Source organism: Seriola aureovittata, chromosome 8, assembly GCF_021018895.1.
Source record: "Seriola aureovittata isolate HTS-2021-v1 ecotype China chromosome 8, ASM2101889v1, whole genome shotgun sequence".
Taxonomy (NCBI): domain Eukaryota; kingdom Metazoa; phylum Chordata; class Actinopteri; order Carangiformes; family Carangidae; genus Seriola; species Seriola aureovittata.
Window position 1 is genome coordinate 7,058,067 of NC_079371.1, and position 18,028 is coordinate 7,076,094.

The window sequence follows — 18,028 nt, forward strand, 5'->3', positions numbered from 1 at the left end:
TCAGGTTTTCATTAAAAATATCTCTGTACTTTGCTCCATTCAGCTTTTCCTCAACCCTGACCAGTCTCCCCTGAAAAGCATGCTCACAGCATGATGCTGCCACCACCGCGCTTCATGGTTGGGATGGTATTGAGCAGGTGATGAGCGGGGCCTGCTCTCTCGATATAACACTTTGAACTGGGGCCAAACAGTTTAATCTTGGTTTCGTTAGACCAGAGAATCTTGTTTCTCTCAGTCTGGGAGTCCTTTAGGTGCCTTTTTGCAAACTCAGAGCAGGCTTTCATGCTCCTGTCTGGACACTCAGCTGAGATTGGTGGAGTGCTGCAGTGATGATTGTCCTTTTGGAAGTTTTTTTCCATCTCCACACAGGATATCTGGAGCTCAGCCAGAGTGACCATTGGGTTCTTGGTCAGCTATCATACCAAGGCCCTTCTTCCATGATTGCTCACTTAGGCTTAGGCCAATATGCTTTTGGGAACCTTCAATACAATAGAGGTGTTTTTGTAGCCTCCCCCCAGGCACCTGAGCTTCATTTCAAGTGTCATAGCAAAGGGTCTGAATACTTATGTCAATGTAATATTAAAGTTTTTCCTAAAATTTTGTTTTCACTTCATCATTATGGGGTATTGGGTGTAGAACAATGAGGGGAATCATTTTTTTTGTCAACATGAGGCTGCAACATAATAAAATTTGAAAACATTGAAGGGGTCTGAACACTTTCTGAATGCACTGTTTATATGGTTGGAAGGAAAATGTTATCTACCGTCCTACTTTTCTTGCTTAAAAGACTCAAAGCAAATCAAGTGAGCTTGACAAGCATACCCACAAAAATGGTTAGGAAACTTATGATTGTTATCTCTTTGCGTAGTCAAGTTATGACAGAAAGACGGGCAAAAAAAGGACATAACCTCCTCATTTGGTGTGAATTTGGAAGCAACACTTGCACAGAACCTTCTAATCCTTGACATAAAATACTGCAGTATTTTGGTACTTACACACACTACCTGTTCTCTGCTCACAATCAAAGCTAGTGTCACATAACTGAAAAGCCAAAGTGAAGCAGGCAGTATGACATTGTTTTTCACAGCACACAAGGCCTCTTCTCTTGCTCGTAGCAAAGAAATACACCTCTTGGCTTTTGCTTATTAGTTACATCAGATTGAGGTTTGGTTTAAACCACCACTTGAGTTGTGGACCATCATTAACATTTCTACCCTGTATTTGCAGATCGCAGCAGGTCCAACTGCACCCGGAGCACCACCTCCACCACCCCTACCAGGGGGTGCAGCAGCTCCACCTCCTCCTCCGCCTCCTCCTCCCCCACCTCCACCTGGGGGCGGTCCTCCTCCGCCTCCACCTCCTCCTCCTCTCCCTGGTCAAGCTTGCATTCCACCACCGCCTCCACCTCCTCCAGGTGGAGGGCCTCCACCTCCCCCACCACCCCCTGGTTGTGGGCCCCCACCTCCTCCACCTTTTTTTGGGGGCCCAGGTGGGCCTCCACCACCTCCTGCATTGGCTGTCATTAAGCTGCCTTATGGGCTGGAGCCCAAGAAGACCTATAAGCCTGAAACTGTAATGAAGAGGGTCAACTGGACCAAGGTATGGTAACCCAGCTTTGGTTCACTATAACAAATATTCTCATATTCAATGATAATATCGGTGATTTGACACTGTAAGGGAAATAACATTCCACAGTTATTTCACATGAAATATTATGCAGTGTTTTCTAGTCAGACATGCAAACACATGCGAGCGCTGGCTTGAGAGGTTTCTTGGAGTACACAATACGTAGATCCAAAGTTGAAGATCCAAACCAAAAGGAGCTCTATTCAAATGCACTCTTAATCTAGTCAAACAACCGTTCAGCCACAGGCCACACTCTTCCACACTCAGCACCCATTTCAAAGGATTCAAGAGTAAACAATTTTCACTGCTTAAATGTCCTTGGATTTGCACATTCTTAGCATAATTGAATGAAGACTGGGTTGTGTAACGTTCCATCACATTTGAATACAATTTCAATAGGACATTCTCTTGCGTGTGGGCTCTATTTTACCATAGATAATTTATCCATCGCCTCAGGAGTTCTTAGCATTAATTTAATGGTTCTTTGCTGATGCTTGTGTGACCTTGCGTTTTAGTCTTCAATTACTGACAGCAACCAAAACATCAGACCAGTTCTTTTGACATCATGTTAGTGGTACACATTTAATGGTTTTAGTGGAATCATGCCATGTATTAAAAAGGAATTTTGAATGTGATTTTTCAGTGTGTTGAGGGCCATTGTAGTTATCTCTTCACATTTCTAAAGCACAAGTAAACAAATAGGGTATATATTGCTTTCTACAATATGTAATTTATTTAACAGCAGGTCACCAAATGACAGACATAAATGAAAAAAGGAAATGTGAAAATGCAAGTCAACGTTGACTGTTGCATTGTAAACATCGTGTTACAGGTTGAATTTTGTCACTCTTTAAAGAACTCTTTAAAATGCCATGTATGCTAGAATCATTCTATATTGGACTTTCCTGAGCAGTAAAATAGTGTAATTACAGCAGTATTGAATACCACACCCATTGTGCAAAAAGTAAGACAAACAACGTTTGTTTGTATCTTAATACCAGGTGGGGCTGTATGTGTGTTTGTGCTTTGATATTTTAAATATTATGACTCATTGTCATGTGCATTGCCTATGTGGATTTGCATTTATGATTTGTGTGTATGCAGTCTGGCGCACAATTTCTGGAAATGTACAGAAACAGGTTAATTTGCAGGTGCCTTAACCTTGCCTCCACAGGAGTTGTAGTTTGGTGATGCAAATGAAATTCATAACCACTTGAGGAAAAAACAGTCTGTGTCTCTTGTGTCGATTAAGTGGGACAAGAGTCGTCTGTGGTCTCTCTGTGCAGCAGATGGAAATATAGGAGTGCCAGAAGCAACTATGATTTGGTTGTATAAAAGAGGAAGGAGAGAGAAAAGATACTCTATCCACTAGCCATACAAGTCTGACAAGAGCAAGGACTATATAGATTTGATACTGGCAAAAGAAGACCTTTATATTGCTGTCATCAAAAAAACTACTCTGGAAGACCCTAGAGTTTTACATGAAAGTATGTGGGTAGATGAAAGTCCATGACTTGTTGCACCATGTGTACACAGATGATCTTCACTCGCATATCTACAAACATAAATTGTGGCATACATACTACTGTAGGTAAAGTAACATTTGCTTTTAGTGGAGACCGTTTTTAAAATATGGAAAAGTGGAACTATTTACATTTTCAGTTACAGTACCAGTCCCACATTCAAGCAAGGCATGTGGTGGCAGCGCCCTCTTGGTCAGAAGCAGTAGTACAAGACACTCACATGGGACAAGTCAGTAAAATGTCAGCTTTGTTTTAAGTGCAAAGTAAATATTAAATTAGCTTGAATCATAGTTTTCACTCAGTATTACTTCTATATTTGTGTGTTGTTAAGTCTTACAGAAACTTATTAGTGAAGATTAGGTACAGGACTGTGTGAATGCCAAAATAAACAAGACACACATATGACTTTGTTGTAGCTACCATTTTGTCCATTTAATTTAGAATTTTAAAAACAGAAATAATGGAAACTCATAAAAATTTGATTATTACAAAACATTACATTCCATATGAAAAAAAATTTATGTAATCTTACTATGCTAATTAAAAATATCTGTAAACGTGGGAAAGGTAGAACAAAAGGCAACATGGATTCAGTGGGATGAATGAAATAACTTCTGTCATACAGTGCACCATGAAACAGGCTCATGTTAAGTTAATTAGCTCAAGTTGTGCCAGATACCTTAACTCAAACATAGAGATACCATCTTTATTCTGGTCAGGCCCAGCAGAAACCTCAAGAGTTAATGCACCGGGCTGAATGTTAAAACTGCTGGAAAAATTAACTGAAAAATTAGAGTTGGAACAGCTAAATGGAAACACCCTGTATTTCTGAGCATGGGGTAAAACTGATTTACTGGTTCACTAATCACCTAAGTTAGTAATGTGTCAATATTCTTAATAAGACCATTATTTGATAATCAGATATTTTAGACTCACAAATTACAACAGTGCTGCAGTGCTTCATTCTATGAATTTAGCAAAACCTTCAGCCGCAACATTCTCATTCATCATGTTGAAAACTGGGTTGGTCTCTTTGAAACTGTTCTTAATTTGTTAGTCAGCTGTGGGGAAACTCCTGACATATCTTGTGGTGTAACCCAGGGCAGCTGTCTCAACCCCCGTCTTTTCTCATTATAGGTTTTTTTGTTTTTCTTTTCTTCTTTTGGTGACGGGGCAGTATCATTAGCTACTATCAAGTAAGGTAGCTGTGATGTATTGTATATATTATAATCAGATTAGAATCAGATAATTCACACACAATAGTTTCCCCTACCATACAAATTATTTAATCATGTTTGTGGATATATTGAATTTCTGTGATCAAATGGTCTTAATCCTTAAGTTTATAGTTTCTAAGAGTGCTATATTTGCCTGGAATTTAGCGCCTGCCTTGAGAGGACTGTGACTACCAGGCACATTGTATTGCGTCATTATCTCAGGATTGAGAAGGATAATATTAATGTTTGCATTTGTGAAAATCACATTAAACATTTATTGTGTTTCTAGGCTGACAGGCTTTTTCATTAGAGGACCAGTTTTACTAACATTTTCTTGTCATGACAAGTTTTATCAATTTTAGATGATATATTAGCTGGCCTTTCTTGAGTAAGGTAAAATGCAGAAGTGTTAGGTTTTTTTTGTTGTTTTTTTTTCCTTTTTGCCTGCCTTGCTTTCCCAGTTAATACTAATATCACCGATTAATTAGCCATGTTTTAATGGGAAAAAAACAAACAAAAGTGCAGGTTTGGATTGTCTACAGACCCACTCTTGCCACTAGCATGTTCTACAATTTTACAATGTTTATTATAAATGTCATTTGTCATTCAAATCATTTCTATACACTCTGCTTTTTTTAATATGCTTTAGAGGAGAGAGCGTTCCTACATAGAACAACATAGATTATAGATATAAATAAACATTTCAAGTAAATTAAGAATTTATTTTCTTTACAGATAAACATAATTGAATTAATAGTACATAACCCGACTTTAGAATTAGTAATTTAATGGCATATTTCAGGTCAGCAGGCAGTTTCTACCATTTGTAGGAAATGATACAAATAAGAGCCAGTTCAGGTATGAAGAGCTCATAACAAATGACCTTGTCAGAGATGCATGGAAGTGCCAGGCCTTTCTGCAAGCAAAATATTATATATTATGAAAATAAAAGGGAGTTAATTAGGACTTTTTAATTGGGACTGCTATTACACAAGCTGTTGCTCGATTTGCTGCATCCATCATTTATTATTATTATTGTTACATCGGAAGTGGTATTAGTAAAACTGAAAGATCTAGACAATGAATCATTACACCATTGAACTATTGGCTACATTAGCTGTTTTGCCATTTTCTCTGAATTAGTCTATCACAGATATGACATAGACTGCTGTCTAGGACTTTGAGCAGGTTCTAGAGCAAATAAGAGTACAAAGGCACTCTGTTAACAACACTCAAAACCAACACCAGCTCATGTCGAACGTTCCGTAAGCCTCCCATTAAAACATCTATTGTTGCCATTACAGGACTCAGCAACACTGTCACACTTATCACTGTTAGTACATGGCCTTGAGCATGATTTCCCAGAATCACCTGGAAGTATCTGTCCATGTTTCATAAGAGTCGTTCTTGCACCTTTTCTATATGTAATTACTGTAGTTTTGAGCAAGTTAACATCAGTGGTGCAATAGGCCAGCTGCTCGTCCAGACCCTCATAAAAAGCAACACTAGGACCTCTCACCATTAGCACTTAACACAATGTATAGAAGATGAAGTGTAGTGTCACACACATTAGCTGGTAATAACTGCAATATGTTGGATGGGTTTGTTTATGTGTGAATCTCTGTATACTCCTACTTTCTCTCTTGTCTACTGAGCAGTACGGAGGGAATGAAAGAGGAGGAGTAGAAAGCATCCCTGTGGCCTGCCATCATCTCAGCATGTGTAGGTGCTGGGTTGCTTCTTAGAGGCTTTCAGGCAAATCTAGGTAGGAGGACTGTATAAACAGAGTTTCTTAGATTTTGTGCTGCAAACTGAAATTCAGATATTTCATTCATCCCAGGAGAGGTCAAGCTTTGATGTGTCTGGTTCAATCAGGGTCTATCCAGACATCATCATTTAGCGTGGTCATATTCTTATGATTTGTCATCACATGAAAGAATGTATTTAACACTGAAGACCCCCCCTTTTGCTTTTTTGATCTTTTTTGCTCATCTTGTTTGGCACTCAGATGCTAAGGATGCACACACAAGGGCATGTGTGTGTCCACACACTGGAAAAACACACACAAACCCCATCTCCAGTGAGAAGAACTTTTTGAGTGGCAGGTTGGAGGAATGGCGGTCTCTGATTGTAGTGATAATGGAAACCTTGTGTCATTGCAGATAGTGCCTCAGGAAATGGCAGAGAATTGCTTCTGGATCAAAGTCAAAGAAGAGAAGTTTGAGAATCCTGACCTATTTGCTCAGCTCTCCCTCTGCTTCTCCTCACAGAGCAAAGGTAAGGAGGCGTCATCTCTCTTCACCCCTTCCTTAATTAATCTACACACACGCTTCATTTAGCCTCTCTGGCAATAGATGCCAAGCCACTTTCATCTTGTGACACTTAAGAAACCATTTTTCTCACTGAAATGTTAATTATCTTAAAACCAAGCACTCTCCCCCCTGCATTTGAACACCATGTGTGTATGCCCTCAGTTCAAATCTCTGTGCCAATTAGGCATACCAGTGCTCTTATTGCAGTGTGTTTATGTGTTTGCATCTTTGAGAAACCTAGAAATACAATATGGCTGCACATTGTATTTGTTCTTTGTACCCATTGAGTAGTTTCACATCAGTGTTTTAGTGTGTGCACGTGGATGTGCACAAACTTGAACTTGTGTGTACTGTATATGTGTGAACTGAGAGCAGTTATGCTTGGTTTGCTTCTTGCCTTTTCCAGTCCAGTAGACCAATCCTCCATCGGGGAAGATGGGAGGCTTTTGTGAAGGAAGCTATGGGAGTTTACTTGTCCCGGCCAGTTTGTTTCTCAGATACACAACCAGGCTACCTAACTTGCTGATGAATAACACAAGCAGTACAGAGCAAGTTTGTTTTTGTATGGAAGAGGGTTTGTGAAGGCACTTGATGTATTCCTCCCATGACAATTTGAGTGTTTTCCACCTCTTTGACAGTGTGTGTGTATATGTGTGTGTAGTACACCCCTCTAATTCTAGCAGCGGTGGGAGGGGAGAAGTCAGAGACCTGTCAACTGCAGAACAGTCAAATCTGAGCTCTGTCAGGGTGTGTGGCCATAACTATACAGAATCTTCCAACTTTTCCCATATACCCACCGCCTGTTTGGACACCACTCAACCCGCCAGCGGCTTCTTGCTCCAATGTTCTCACAGCCTCCAGGTCTACAAACTAGGCTCATTTCTTTTTTGTGATGTGAAATAAATAGCAATTTTCCCTTGGCTGCTGAAAGGGGATTTGCCGGTGTAATGCAGATGGAAGGAAATCGTAGATAGGAAAGAACAGTTGTAGCAAGGCTTAATGAAGTCGCAGGGAAAGGCCAGGCAGTCATGCCACGCTCCTCATCTATCACCAGAGGATGTCAGTCACACACTCTATTTTTTAACACATGCTCTGACATTTCTGAAGTAATTGATGGTCAAACCTTTTTTGACAGCTTTGCAATGTCTATTTAATTGTTGGAATTCACATTGTGCTCTTTTTATTTGATTCATAAATTGTTATTTAAGATGATGAATTTAACATTTCATAATAATAAATCAGAAATGTGTTTGCAGAGCACAGCTGCTATGAAATGCATTTGCAGAACAAGTCTTAAAATGAAATACAACTTAACATTTGGAGTTCCACAGCCACATGGCTCCAGCTTTAAATGTCCTTTTAAATTCTTTATTGAATTCATTTTCTCACCCACTGGGGTCGAAAAAAAAGTTCTATAGATAGTCCATGTTCCCGCTGGCCGGGTAGGAATTCATGATCCAGCATTTCCCCTGGGAGTTACCTTTGCTGGATCCCTATCAATTACCCCTGCAGCGACTTCACTGAATCAGCTCTTTTCCCTCTATTGTTGAAACAGAACATGATTTGCTCATGAATGAAAAATGCTGTTTAATGTTTGATATGTACCCCCGCCCAACGAGGAGGGCTTTGATGTAGATGGTGTTGCAAAAAATCTGCTCGATGGGATCTTCCTAAAACGATATAGTAATTCATTTGTTTTTATCTTTCGTCTGTTCATGCAGTATAGTTTTTTCAAATCCTTGCCATCTGAGGATATATAAAAATAAGTGTGCTCGAACATTAAACATTTTGTCTAAAAGATCCCGCTTTATTTCCACTCTGAATTTGACCTATTTGGATAGAGAGTTTCCTTTCATCTCAAGTCAGGCTTTTTAAACGTTATTGGTGTGGTTTAAAGCGGTGTTGGGGGTTCAGGTGGAGAAGCCAAGACTTGCAAGATTAATTCCTGAGGTCTTGTACTCTTATTGTAACCTCTCATTGTAACCACGGACCATAAATCCTTTGTGCTGATTTGACAAACAAGTCACTGGTGAAAACCGACTTCATTTGTCTGGGATATTGCAACAGTTTTATTTTTTTTTAAACACACACACACACACACACACACACACACACACACACACACTTGTTGGGTTTTTCTTTTGCTTCTTTGTGTTACCTCCATCTCTGCCACATCTTAGACGTGGATATTTATAAGTAAAGCACACTTTGGGGGACTAGTGTATCGTAAAAGATGAGGCAAGCAGGTGTAAATGCTTTCCCTGCAGAGCTGCCCTCAGAAAATGGTGCAAAAAGGCTTCTATTAACTCCACGTTCCTTGGGATTCTTGCTTGTTGCTTGCATTGTTGAAGAACAACACTTTGGCAGTAAAAGAAAAAAAAAAAGAATCACTAACAGCCCCCAATTTTCACATGGTTATTGCGCTCAGAGGCCTCTAAAACAACTGAGAATGCAAGACTGTCATCTCCCCTGCTGCTTTTATGAGTCTCACTGTTTAATGAGTTTTACCAAGAAAAGGAAATGACAATCAAGAGGGATTTCAAGCTTGGCTTCAATCTTCTAAATGTGTTTTTTTTTCTTTGTCATTTATTATTAGCTGGATCTTTGGCCTGATTGAAAACTTAATACATTTGTCAGTTCTTAGGTACTCTGAAGGTCATGGACAGATTAAGTAATTCTACGGTCAACATAAAATGGTTTCTTTCTACAGGGTAACCATATGTTTCAAGAAAATACCCAATTCAAACTTGATATCACAAATCACATAACAAACAAATGTAGTTTAAAAACACTGTATTGCAGTGTACCAAGGCCACAATTAATAATTAAAAGTCCTCGTTAATAAGGGGCACCACTCCTCGTGATTTTGAGGAGAACTTTAATAAGTGAATATGATTAATATGATCATTCTAATATCAGAAGCAGTGACTTCTTGATTCAATGGATCTCCAGTCTCTACTTCAAAGGAACACAACAGGACAATGACTAAGTTTAAATAAAGAGATTTATTAACTTCTCTACAGGGTAAAGGCAATGTCTAATAACCATCAAGATGAAAATTGGGGCAGAAGAACAGGTTTAAGAAATGGCTGATAAAATGAGCTGTGTACTGCGTTGGGCAATGGTGGTAGAGAATGTGTTGCGGCTATTTACACTATATTATCAATGATACTATGTTTATGAATAAGATCTGATGATTAAATTTCATATATCGGCATCAATCCAGTCACGAGCAGAATGTTAAGACCTTGCCTACTGTGGGTTGCGCTGGAGACCCTTGGCTGAATCCCAAGCAGCTGACGTTGCAGTTGGTGATTGGTTGGTCGGCAGTGATGGCCAGTGCTGCCAATTTTCTCCTGGTTTCCAGCTCAACTTCTCCCACCTGTTCCCGATACAACAAGAGATTTTTTCCGCTGCCTCCCCAGCCTGTGAGCAGCTGTCGTCGTCTAAGTCCTGCTATTCCCAGAGCTGTGAGCATCTTCCACACAGACTGTGCTGGGAAACCCCTACAGCCAATCTCAACTCAAAATAGCCAGGCCTACCGCCCTTTGTCCCTGCATCGTTAGTCCAGGTACTGGTACTTGGTGGGCCTCCTCTCCAAGGCTTCTTCGCATCCATCTTCCCACGGTGAAGTTAGTTCAATCAGAATGATCCTCTTCACCTCCTCAGATCATATGACTGTCAGACTGCCTCCCACGATTGTGCCAGCTGCAGGAGGCTCTTCTTTTAGGAGGGCGGCTTCTCCCCCTCCCTGATGAACTGGATGGATAAAGCTAGTCTCATGTGGGTCTGATGCTTTTTATGTCTCTCTTGCTCCAAGATGTCCGCCAGTGCCCTGTGGACCTTGTCATGATGCTATCTGTATCTCCCCTGGCTAAGTACAGTCACCCCAAAATGTGTGCCAATATTCCTCTTTCTCCGCATAACTTGCACAGTGAGTCCTCCCTCATTCCCCACCTGCGCATGTTTGTTGGTGTTGGAAGAGTGTCGTACACTAATTGGAGCAGGAAGAGATCCATATGGACTCCAAAGTTCAGGTCATTTGATGCTTTGGCTGGTCCCACTTTGTCTGGGCTCTTTGTGATCCAAGTTCCACGGCCCTTGACCTTCATTGCTGGAGTCTCTGTACATCTTCTCAACCCTGCACTTTGCCACTTTGAACTTTTCGACAACTGATGAGAGGGGTAGTTGTAACTGTTCAGACCTGATGTATAGTCCTGGAAAACTGGAAAAATACAATGCTAAGGTCAGTGACCTCTCAAGGTCACCAGAGGTCAGATACAAATGTAGATTATACGATGAAACTTTCATGCTTTAGTCATAAATTGCACAATTGTTTTGCCTATCTGCCCCACTACCCCTTGGACCAGGAGCTGGAACTTGCTGGTCATTTTCCCATTTCTGATCACCATGCTTCTTGACGTCCCTCATTTGAATTTAATTTTCATCTATGTTGCCAAGTCATCAAGTACCTTCAGGATCCACCTTGCTTGTATATGGGAGGAAGCTGTTACGGTTAGGTCATCCATGAAACCTTTGACTGGAGGTTGGTGGGTTCCAGACTCCATTGTCAGCCCTCTGGATTCATCCCTGCCACTGTTATGTGCATATTCCTTCTGATAAACAAGATGGGGGAGATAATGCAGCCCGTTATGATTCCCTTTCCAGGTCCTGCCTCAGGGTTGTGAAATGGGCAGTCTTGAACCGTAACTTGAATCCTCCAAGATGGCTGGCGATCATTTCCTTATGTGGTGGGGGATATGGTAGTGTTCCAGCGTTTGTTGTTTCGAGCCAGACAACTGTTCAACAGTCAGGAGAGAAATGGTTTGGAACTGGTTAATCTCAGAGGAGTCTGTTTCCTTCGATACAAAACAATTCTCTGCTCTTTTGCAGGATGATGGGATGATGCCTTTTGTCCATACTGTCCGAGAAAGTTCCCACATCCATTTCCAAGGTATACCACTCGGTCCTGGGGAGGATGCTGATCAGGCATTCTGTGCAATGTCTTGGACATCTGTCCATGTTGATTCACTGGTGTCTAGCTCTTCTAGGAGGTTCAGGTCTGCCAATCTTAGGGTGTCTGTCTCTCATCTTGCTTCGCCCAATTGAGTTTTGGTGAACCTGTATTTATCCCTCATGACTTGAGCTCTAATTGTAATATTTTTATATTACATGTTGCATCCTGTTCTAGCGTGTGGAAATTAAAAACTCGTTCTGTGACTTGAAAATGTGTTACACTCAAAACTACACCTCAGTCACTGATGTCAAGAATTATTTCACCTTTGGCACCATTGAGTGCTTTCTGATCAGGAAATTGCTGCTACCCTTGTTTAGAGCTGAGAAAGCTGTTATCACAGACACTCATGTCTATTTTGCTCTTGCTCACCACCCCAGTTTTTCAAATCTTTTAAACTTGTGCATGAGACATTAAATGGGCCCTGTAGAACGACCTGGCCACATCATAGAGGAATTATATTTCCCATTAAAACAGTTGTTTCCTCTTTTGCTTTCTTTCTTTTGCCCCCCCCCCCCTTCTTCCCTCTCTCGGCTGTATTGGCTTATCCCGCTTTCTTTACCCTCTTCTCCATTGACTTGGCTCTTTTTTTTTCTTCTACCCTCATCTCCCCACAGTTCACTTTATCAATCTGTGGGTTGTGCCTTTGTACGGCTCCTGGGATCAAATCAGATTCACTTCGGGATTGAATGTGTGTAGCCATGGCCTGCTGCATTTGAAAGGCAATTCATTCAGCTGGAACTTTGCAGTTCAATTTGAAACAAGATTGATGTTGGCAAACTTCACACCCCTTTCTTCCAAAATGTTTCCTCCATTGCCCACATCAATTGCTGACGGACAAAGGGCATATGCCACTTTGTAATGGTGATGTCTGGGCTTCTCAGCAGAAACAACACAAAGAAGGAAGGGAGGTTATTTGACAACAACTGAAATCCCTGAGTGCATTGTGTACATATATTTCAGTATGGAATGACTTTTATTCTGGTAATGTTACATTATTGCTGATGATGGATTACGCTGATGTACAAACACAATTGGAATCGTGGTCATGCTCTAGTCATGGATATACAAATGTTTTAAGGTTTCATCAAGGGCGTTGATGTTGGGGTTGAAACTCAATGGTACTTTTGCAGAGAGAGATAGAGAGATAGGGAGAGAGAGACTAATGAAGATGTATGTAAGGCTACATCCTGAAGTAGGAATCAGAGGCTGTAGTCCACCCCTCTGAGCAGGGTTATTGGGACTTCCTTGCCCAGCATGCCTCTGTGTTAATGATGCCTAGGCTGCTATGGAACACAGGCAAGTGCTTGTGGTGAATAAGGCCGGAGGGGACAGGGAGAAGTACCAAAGTTACCAAACCAATAAAGCATCTTTGGATATAAATCTAAAAATTGAGTGAGAGAGAGAGGCGTCAGTATTGTAATAATGAATATTAAGGGTGTTCTTTGGCTGAAGAATTTAAAGCAGATTTTCGCACATTATGTGTAGTATTGCCAGTGTCTCAATATATATTCTGTGAAGTACTGAGGTATAAAATTAAATCACTGAATGTATTATTGTAAATAAAGCTTTTGGACCCCACAAATATAGTAAAACAAGGCGGCACACAAACTTGTGTTGTGCCTGTGAAGGTCAGCCCTGGAAAGCTAACTTGGTTAAAACCCGACTTCCAGTGATGGCTGCAGTCATCCTCCCCCTCATCACTTGGGATTTGATCAAATCCTTCAGGAGTTTTCCTCACTCTCACACCCGTTTTCCTTTACCTATGTCTGTACAACTCTGTCCCCCACACACACATTCTTCCCACTGAGCCAATGTGATGTGCACACCAGCAGATTCTCAATCCTTGCTACAAAGCCCCAGCAGCAGGGCGGTAATGACCCTGCCACAACGGCAGTAATGATGGAATCAGTGGGGGGTTTAGCTGGCTCTCTGACTCTCCCTAATAAGTCCCCTAATAACTCTGTTAACATCAGGTCTGACCCGGCCACCAGATCAAACACACTCACACATGGTTGGCCACCTCACATGACACTCTGCAACCTCTCAGTGAGACAAGAAAGCTGTTGCTGACCAGCACACACTGTTCTCATGGCCCTGCAGTGCATGTCCAGGACAAGTCTATGGGCACAAGTTTTGGCTCAGGGAATGCAGCAACAACTGTGGTAACAATAAGTGCCACTCAAAATATTTAATCTTACTAAGCTGTATTCATTCACTATCAACATGTCTTGTTGATTGAAACCTTTGTAAAGCTTGTTGCTCTTGAAAGAGCTATCCCAAGACTGCTAGTGAAGCTCTGCCTTCTCATATACTCACAATGTAATAAAGGCTTTTGTATAATGAGTTTAAGCTCAAGACACTGCAGCCCACTGTGGAATAGTCTGCCTTGTATTAATAGCATGTGTACAACAATAATCTTTTGATATGTTCTATGTCAAAGTGTTGGGAAGTCAGGCTTGATGGTTTCCATGTTTCCCTGGAGAACATGGCTGTTGATTCTGTTAATTGAGGGGAGGGAGCGTCCGCCAAGAAGGCTTCCTCTGCATCTTTATCCTGGGCTTTTCTTCTCCTCACATTGCTCCTTTCCTCTTTCCTCTTTTCTTATCTCGTCTTTCTCTGCTTGCTTCTGAAACCATCTCTTTGGAGATGGTCAACCTGGTAAAAAGAGCGAGGAAAAAAAGAAAAACAACAAAAAACCAAATAAACACACCCACTCTCGCTCTCTCTAGCTCATTGTTTATAAGCTTCAGCGTCCCACAAACAAGATCAGAACTGGCATTTTACCACATACTGATTCTGTTAACTGTCATCACTGTGAGTGGAGAGATGCTTCTCTTTGGTGAATTGTTTAGATGACCCAAGATCTTCCTCACGCAAGTAAATTGTTCATTTTGGATTAAATGTTCATTATTAGTCAAAGCAAACCAAAGAGGATATTATCCCATTTTGGAAAAGAAAGGCCTAAAATTGTGCCATTTTCCCCATTTTAGAATGGAAGCCATTAATTGCTGGCAGAGGCAGAAGACATTTGTCTCAATAAAACACAAAACACCCTGATGTTCATTTCTTTCTGTTTGGAGCAGCCAGCCCTCTGTGAATATCTCAGGGTCAGCCCCTTTCCTTGCTCATCCCTGCATGTTTTTAATATATCTCATATGAATGGAAATTAGGCCCTTAAATATTAATGACAAGTAATTGGTTTATTGTAGGAGACTATATTATGAGCGTGTGCATCTGTGTCTCTGAGAGAGAGAGTGAGCGAGCAAGTGAGAGAGAGAGATTTCCTCTCATTCCTTCTTCATATTGCCTTGCTGTGATGTCCCACTGATTTTAATCTTCTCTTCTCAGATGAGAGCCATTCTGGCTATCACAGTGCACTTTAACTTTAGCCCTCTGAATATTAGCTTTCTTTGATACCTGCCGCTTACAGCCTCCCAACTCTACACCCTGCTAACTTTTATGTGCCTTCAGGTACACTGTAATGTTCATCACAATCTGTCTCTTCAAAAATAAATATCCCCTGTGCATCTAAATATTTTATTTCTTTTTCTCCATTCTCACTCCCTTGGATAATCTCAGCTAATACATGTTTTGGATATGTCAATCGTTCTGTGTTATCATTTCAATCTAGTTCTCTGCTGGCCAACAAAAATATATATTTCTTGTCTCTGTTTTAACAATATATTCCAGTAATCCCATTTGTTTAAAGTTTTGTATTTTATCTTCTTAGTGTTACACAATCATTTTCTGCGTCTTAATGGTAAAGTCAGTTTGTTCTGTCTACAATGTTTCTGTCAAACAAACTTGGACAAGCCATATACCTACATATACCTACTCAATAGTGATAAATCCGTAAAGACAATAGGACAAAAGTCTATGAAGTGACTGCACTCAAACAAAAGCACAAATAGACCCAAGTTTTTAAACTTCATCCTGAAAATAGTAGTTAAAACACAATTCTTTTTGATAGTTGAATGCTAATCTTTCATTCATTTATTTGTGGGTCTTGCCTAATGTGTTTTTCCTTTACATCAAGACTTTGAATATCTTGGCCATGTTCTCTCACCATTACCATTACATGACATTTACCAATATGTCTGTTTTTATTATATCATACATAATAACAACCATCGTCCCTTCACCGCCCCTGAAAACATTTAAGTGTATTGCTGTAAAATCAGTGTAATGTATTCAAAAGTGATATTTAGCGTAAAATGAAAAGAAAGGCATTGTGTGTTTTGTGAGGCGTGTGTATCTGTGTGCGTCTCCCTGCGTCATCCAGTATATCCAGTATCTGTGTGCCTGCCTAATTGAGTGATAGGATGCTTATTAACAAGGGGACTTGCCTTTAAAAAGAGGACAATGTCAGCACTGTCACTGGAGCTTTTCACATGGAAAAGCCCCAGTGGAGCTTCATTAACTCACCCCCATGATCCCAGACAGCAGAATATGGAGTGCATATCTAATCCAGCCCAGAAGTATGAGTACAAGAGCAGAGCGGTTTTATAGGGAATACTTGATGTGTGATGCTTCACTGTTCACTGTGTGGATATACTGCTGCACTGGATTGGGATTTTTGAGTGATGCATGGAAGAAGTGGAATAGGTCCGTGGAAGTTTTGTGAGCAATGTTGCTTTTATGAATATTTAGTCATTTTCAAAGAGTAACTAATAATTAACATTGGTTCAAATGTGCAAATTTGTCAATAATTATCATGTGAAAAATGAAAATATCTATTGTTTCTCTGTATTCTTCATACATTTCTATAGTGGCAAATCCATTGTGAGTGATTCAGTGACACTCGATATTCTATTAGCAACTTACACAGCTTTTTCAGTCTTCTTGCCAGGTATTAATTTCAGGGGCTGATAGCTTTTGTTCTACTTAAGCACTGGTTGTTTTTTTTTTTTTCTGTCTTATAGGCCTGTAGACACAGTTTGTTTTTCAAGCTGTTACAACTCAACCACCCGCTGTATTTCATAATCTCCTCTTAAATGAGATCGAACACAAACTCTGTCGGCCACGCAGTTAACAGAATTCATCAGTTGTAATTGCAAATGTCGTACTAGTATGTCAATTTTATACTTGTTGTCTAACTCCAACCTCTCCAAAAGTGCTTTGCATCCGGCTCCATGTTGACTCATGATTTCCATACAGATCAAAAAGTGCACAAAAGCCCTGTTTCTCCACTGGCTAACACAATGTCTTTATTGTGCACAGTAGCCCAGTGCACAGTAGCCCACTGAGTTTGTTACATGGCATTAAGTTTAATTTGTCTTTGAGCCTCTTTTGGTGGAATTGGTTTGTGACTACAAGTGGGCCAGGGGGTGACACTCCCACAGCCAATCTGGCTGGAAAGACACAGAGAGGAGACAGAGGAGCACTGGGGGGAAGAGAGCAACCGTGATGTCATGCAGGATGGGTAAACAATCAGAGTCCTACGTGTTCAAGATGGTGCCTCCTTGAATATAAACAATCATGACTGCTCACGCCACAGCAAGGTAAATTACTGCACAGACAGAAAGGGTTTAGATGAGGGAGGGAGAAAGTAAGGCAGACAGACCAGTCTGATTACAAATTGTGATCCACAGTCACCTGAAAAGAGAAAAAACAGAATAAAAAACAAAAGAACAAAAAACAGTGACATTTGAGGGAAATTGTTAAAACTGGCACCTCTAGAATCTAAAACCTCGTGACTTTAGTAACTGTTGAAGTTTGGTTTTGTAGATTTTATTTTCAACTGTGTCAAATACAACTGTTGTAATTAAAATGTGCTCCTGTTTTTGCATAACAGGTATGGAATGAAAAAACAAGTTAATTATATGCTAATAAAGCATGGAGACTAAAGGGCTTCAGTCTGATAAAGCTACTCAGCAATATGGTGATAGCTATCTTGTATGATTTGGTTGCCCTAAATATTTCATTACTGAAGTAACTTCCGCCTTGCACCAGAGGTCTAAGTTTGGCACGTCGGGTATCTTTTTTCATTAATAATGTAATATTTCTATCTGTAAACAAGGAATGTGACGCAGCACTTTTTTAGTTGAGGTCCCACATTTTAGCTCTGCGTCAATCCCATGTTTATGTTATTTACAGCGGTGAGTGACCAAATAGTGGATGAATATGATAGTGTGAAAGTGTGACCAATAATAAACAATAATTTTTTAACACATAAATGTGCTATACTTGTAATATTATAGAAATTAGAAACACATCAATGAACAGCATGAGAAATGAAGGATGCAGTCCAAGAAAATAGAAGAAAATGAATGTTGCGTCAAAGACACTTCTGCATTAACAGTATGACAGAAAAGAGAGATTTTAGAGTTTTTC

The 18,028-nt window shown here is 40.3% G+C and overlaps 1 protein-coding gene across 6 annotated transcripts in view; it reads left to right on the plus strand.

The window, feature by feature from the left end:
* diaph2 (diaphanous-related formin 2) overlaps positions 1 to 18,028 on the plus strand; it is a 372,424-nt gene that overhangs the window by 134,481 nt on the left and 219,915 nt on the right. For all 6 annotated transcript variants that reach the window (XM_056382907.1, XM_056382908.1, XM_056382912.1 and 3 more), the window contains 2 exons: positions 1,228 to 1,599; positions 6,529 to 6,643. In XM_056382907.1, the coding sequence (XP_056238882.1) occupies positions 1,228 to 1,599; positions 6,529 to 6,643 (487 nt within the window). The remainder of the gene's footprint in view (positions 1 to 1,227; positions 1,600 to 6,528; positions 6,644 to 18,028) is intronic.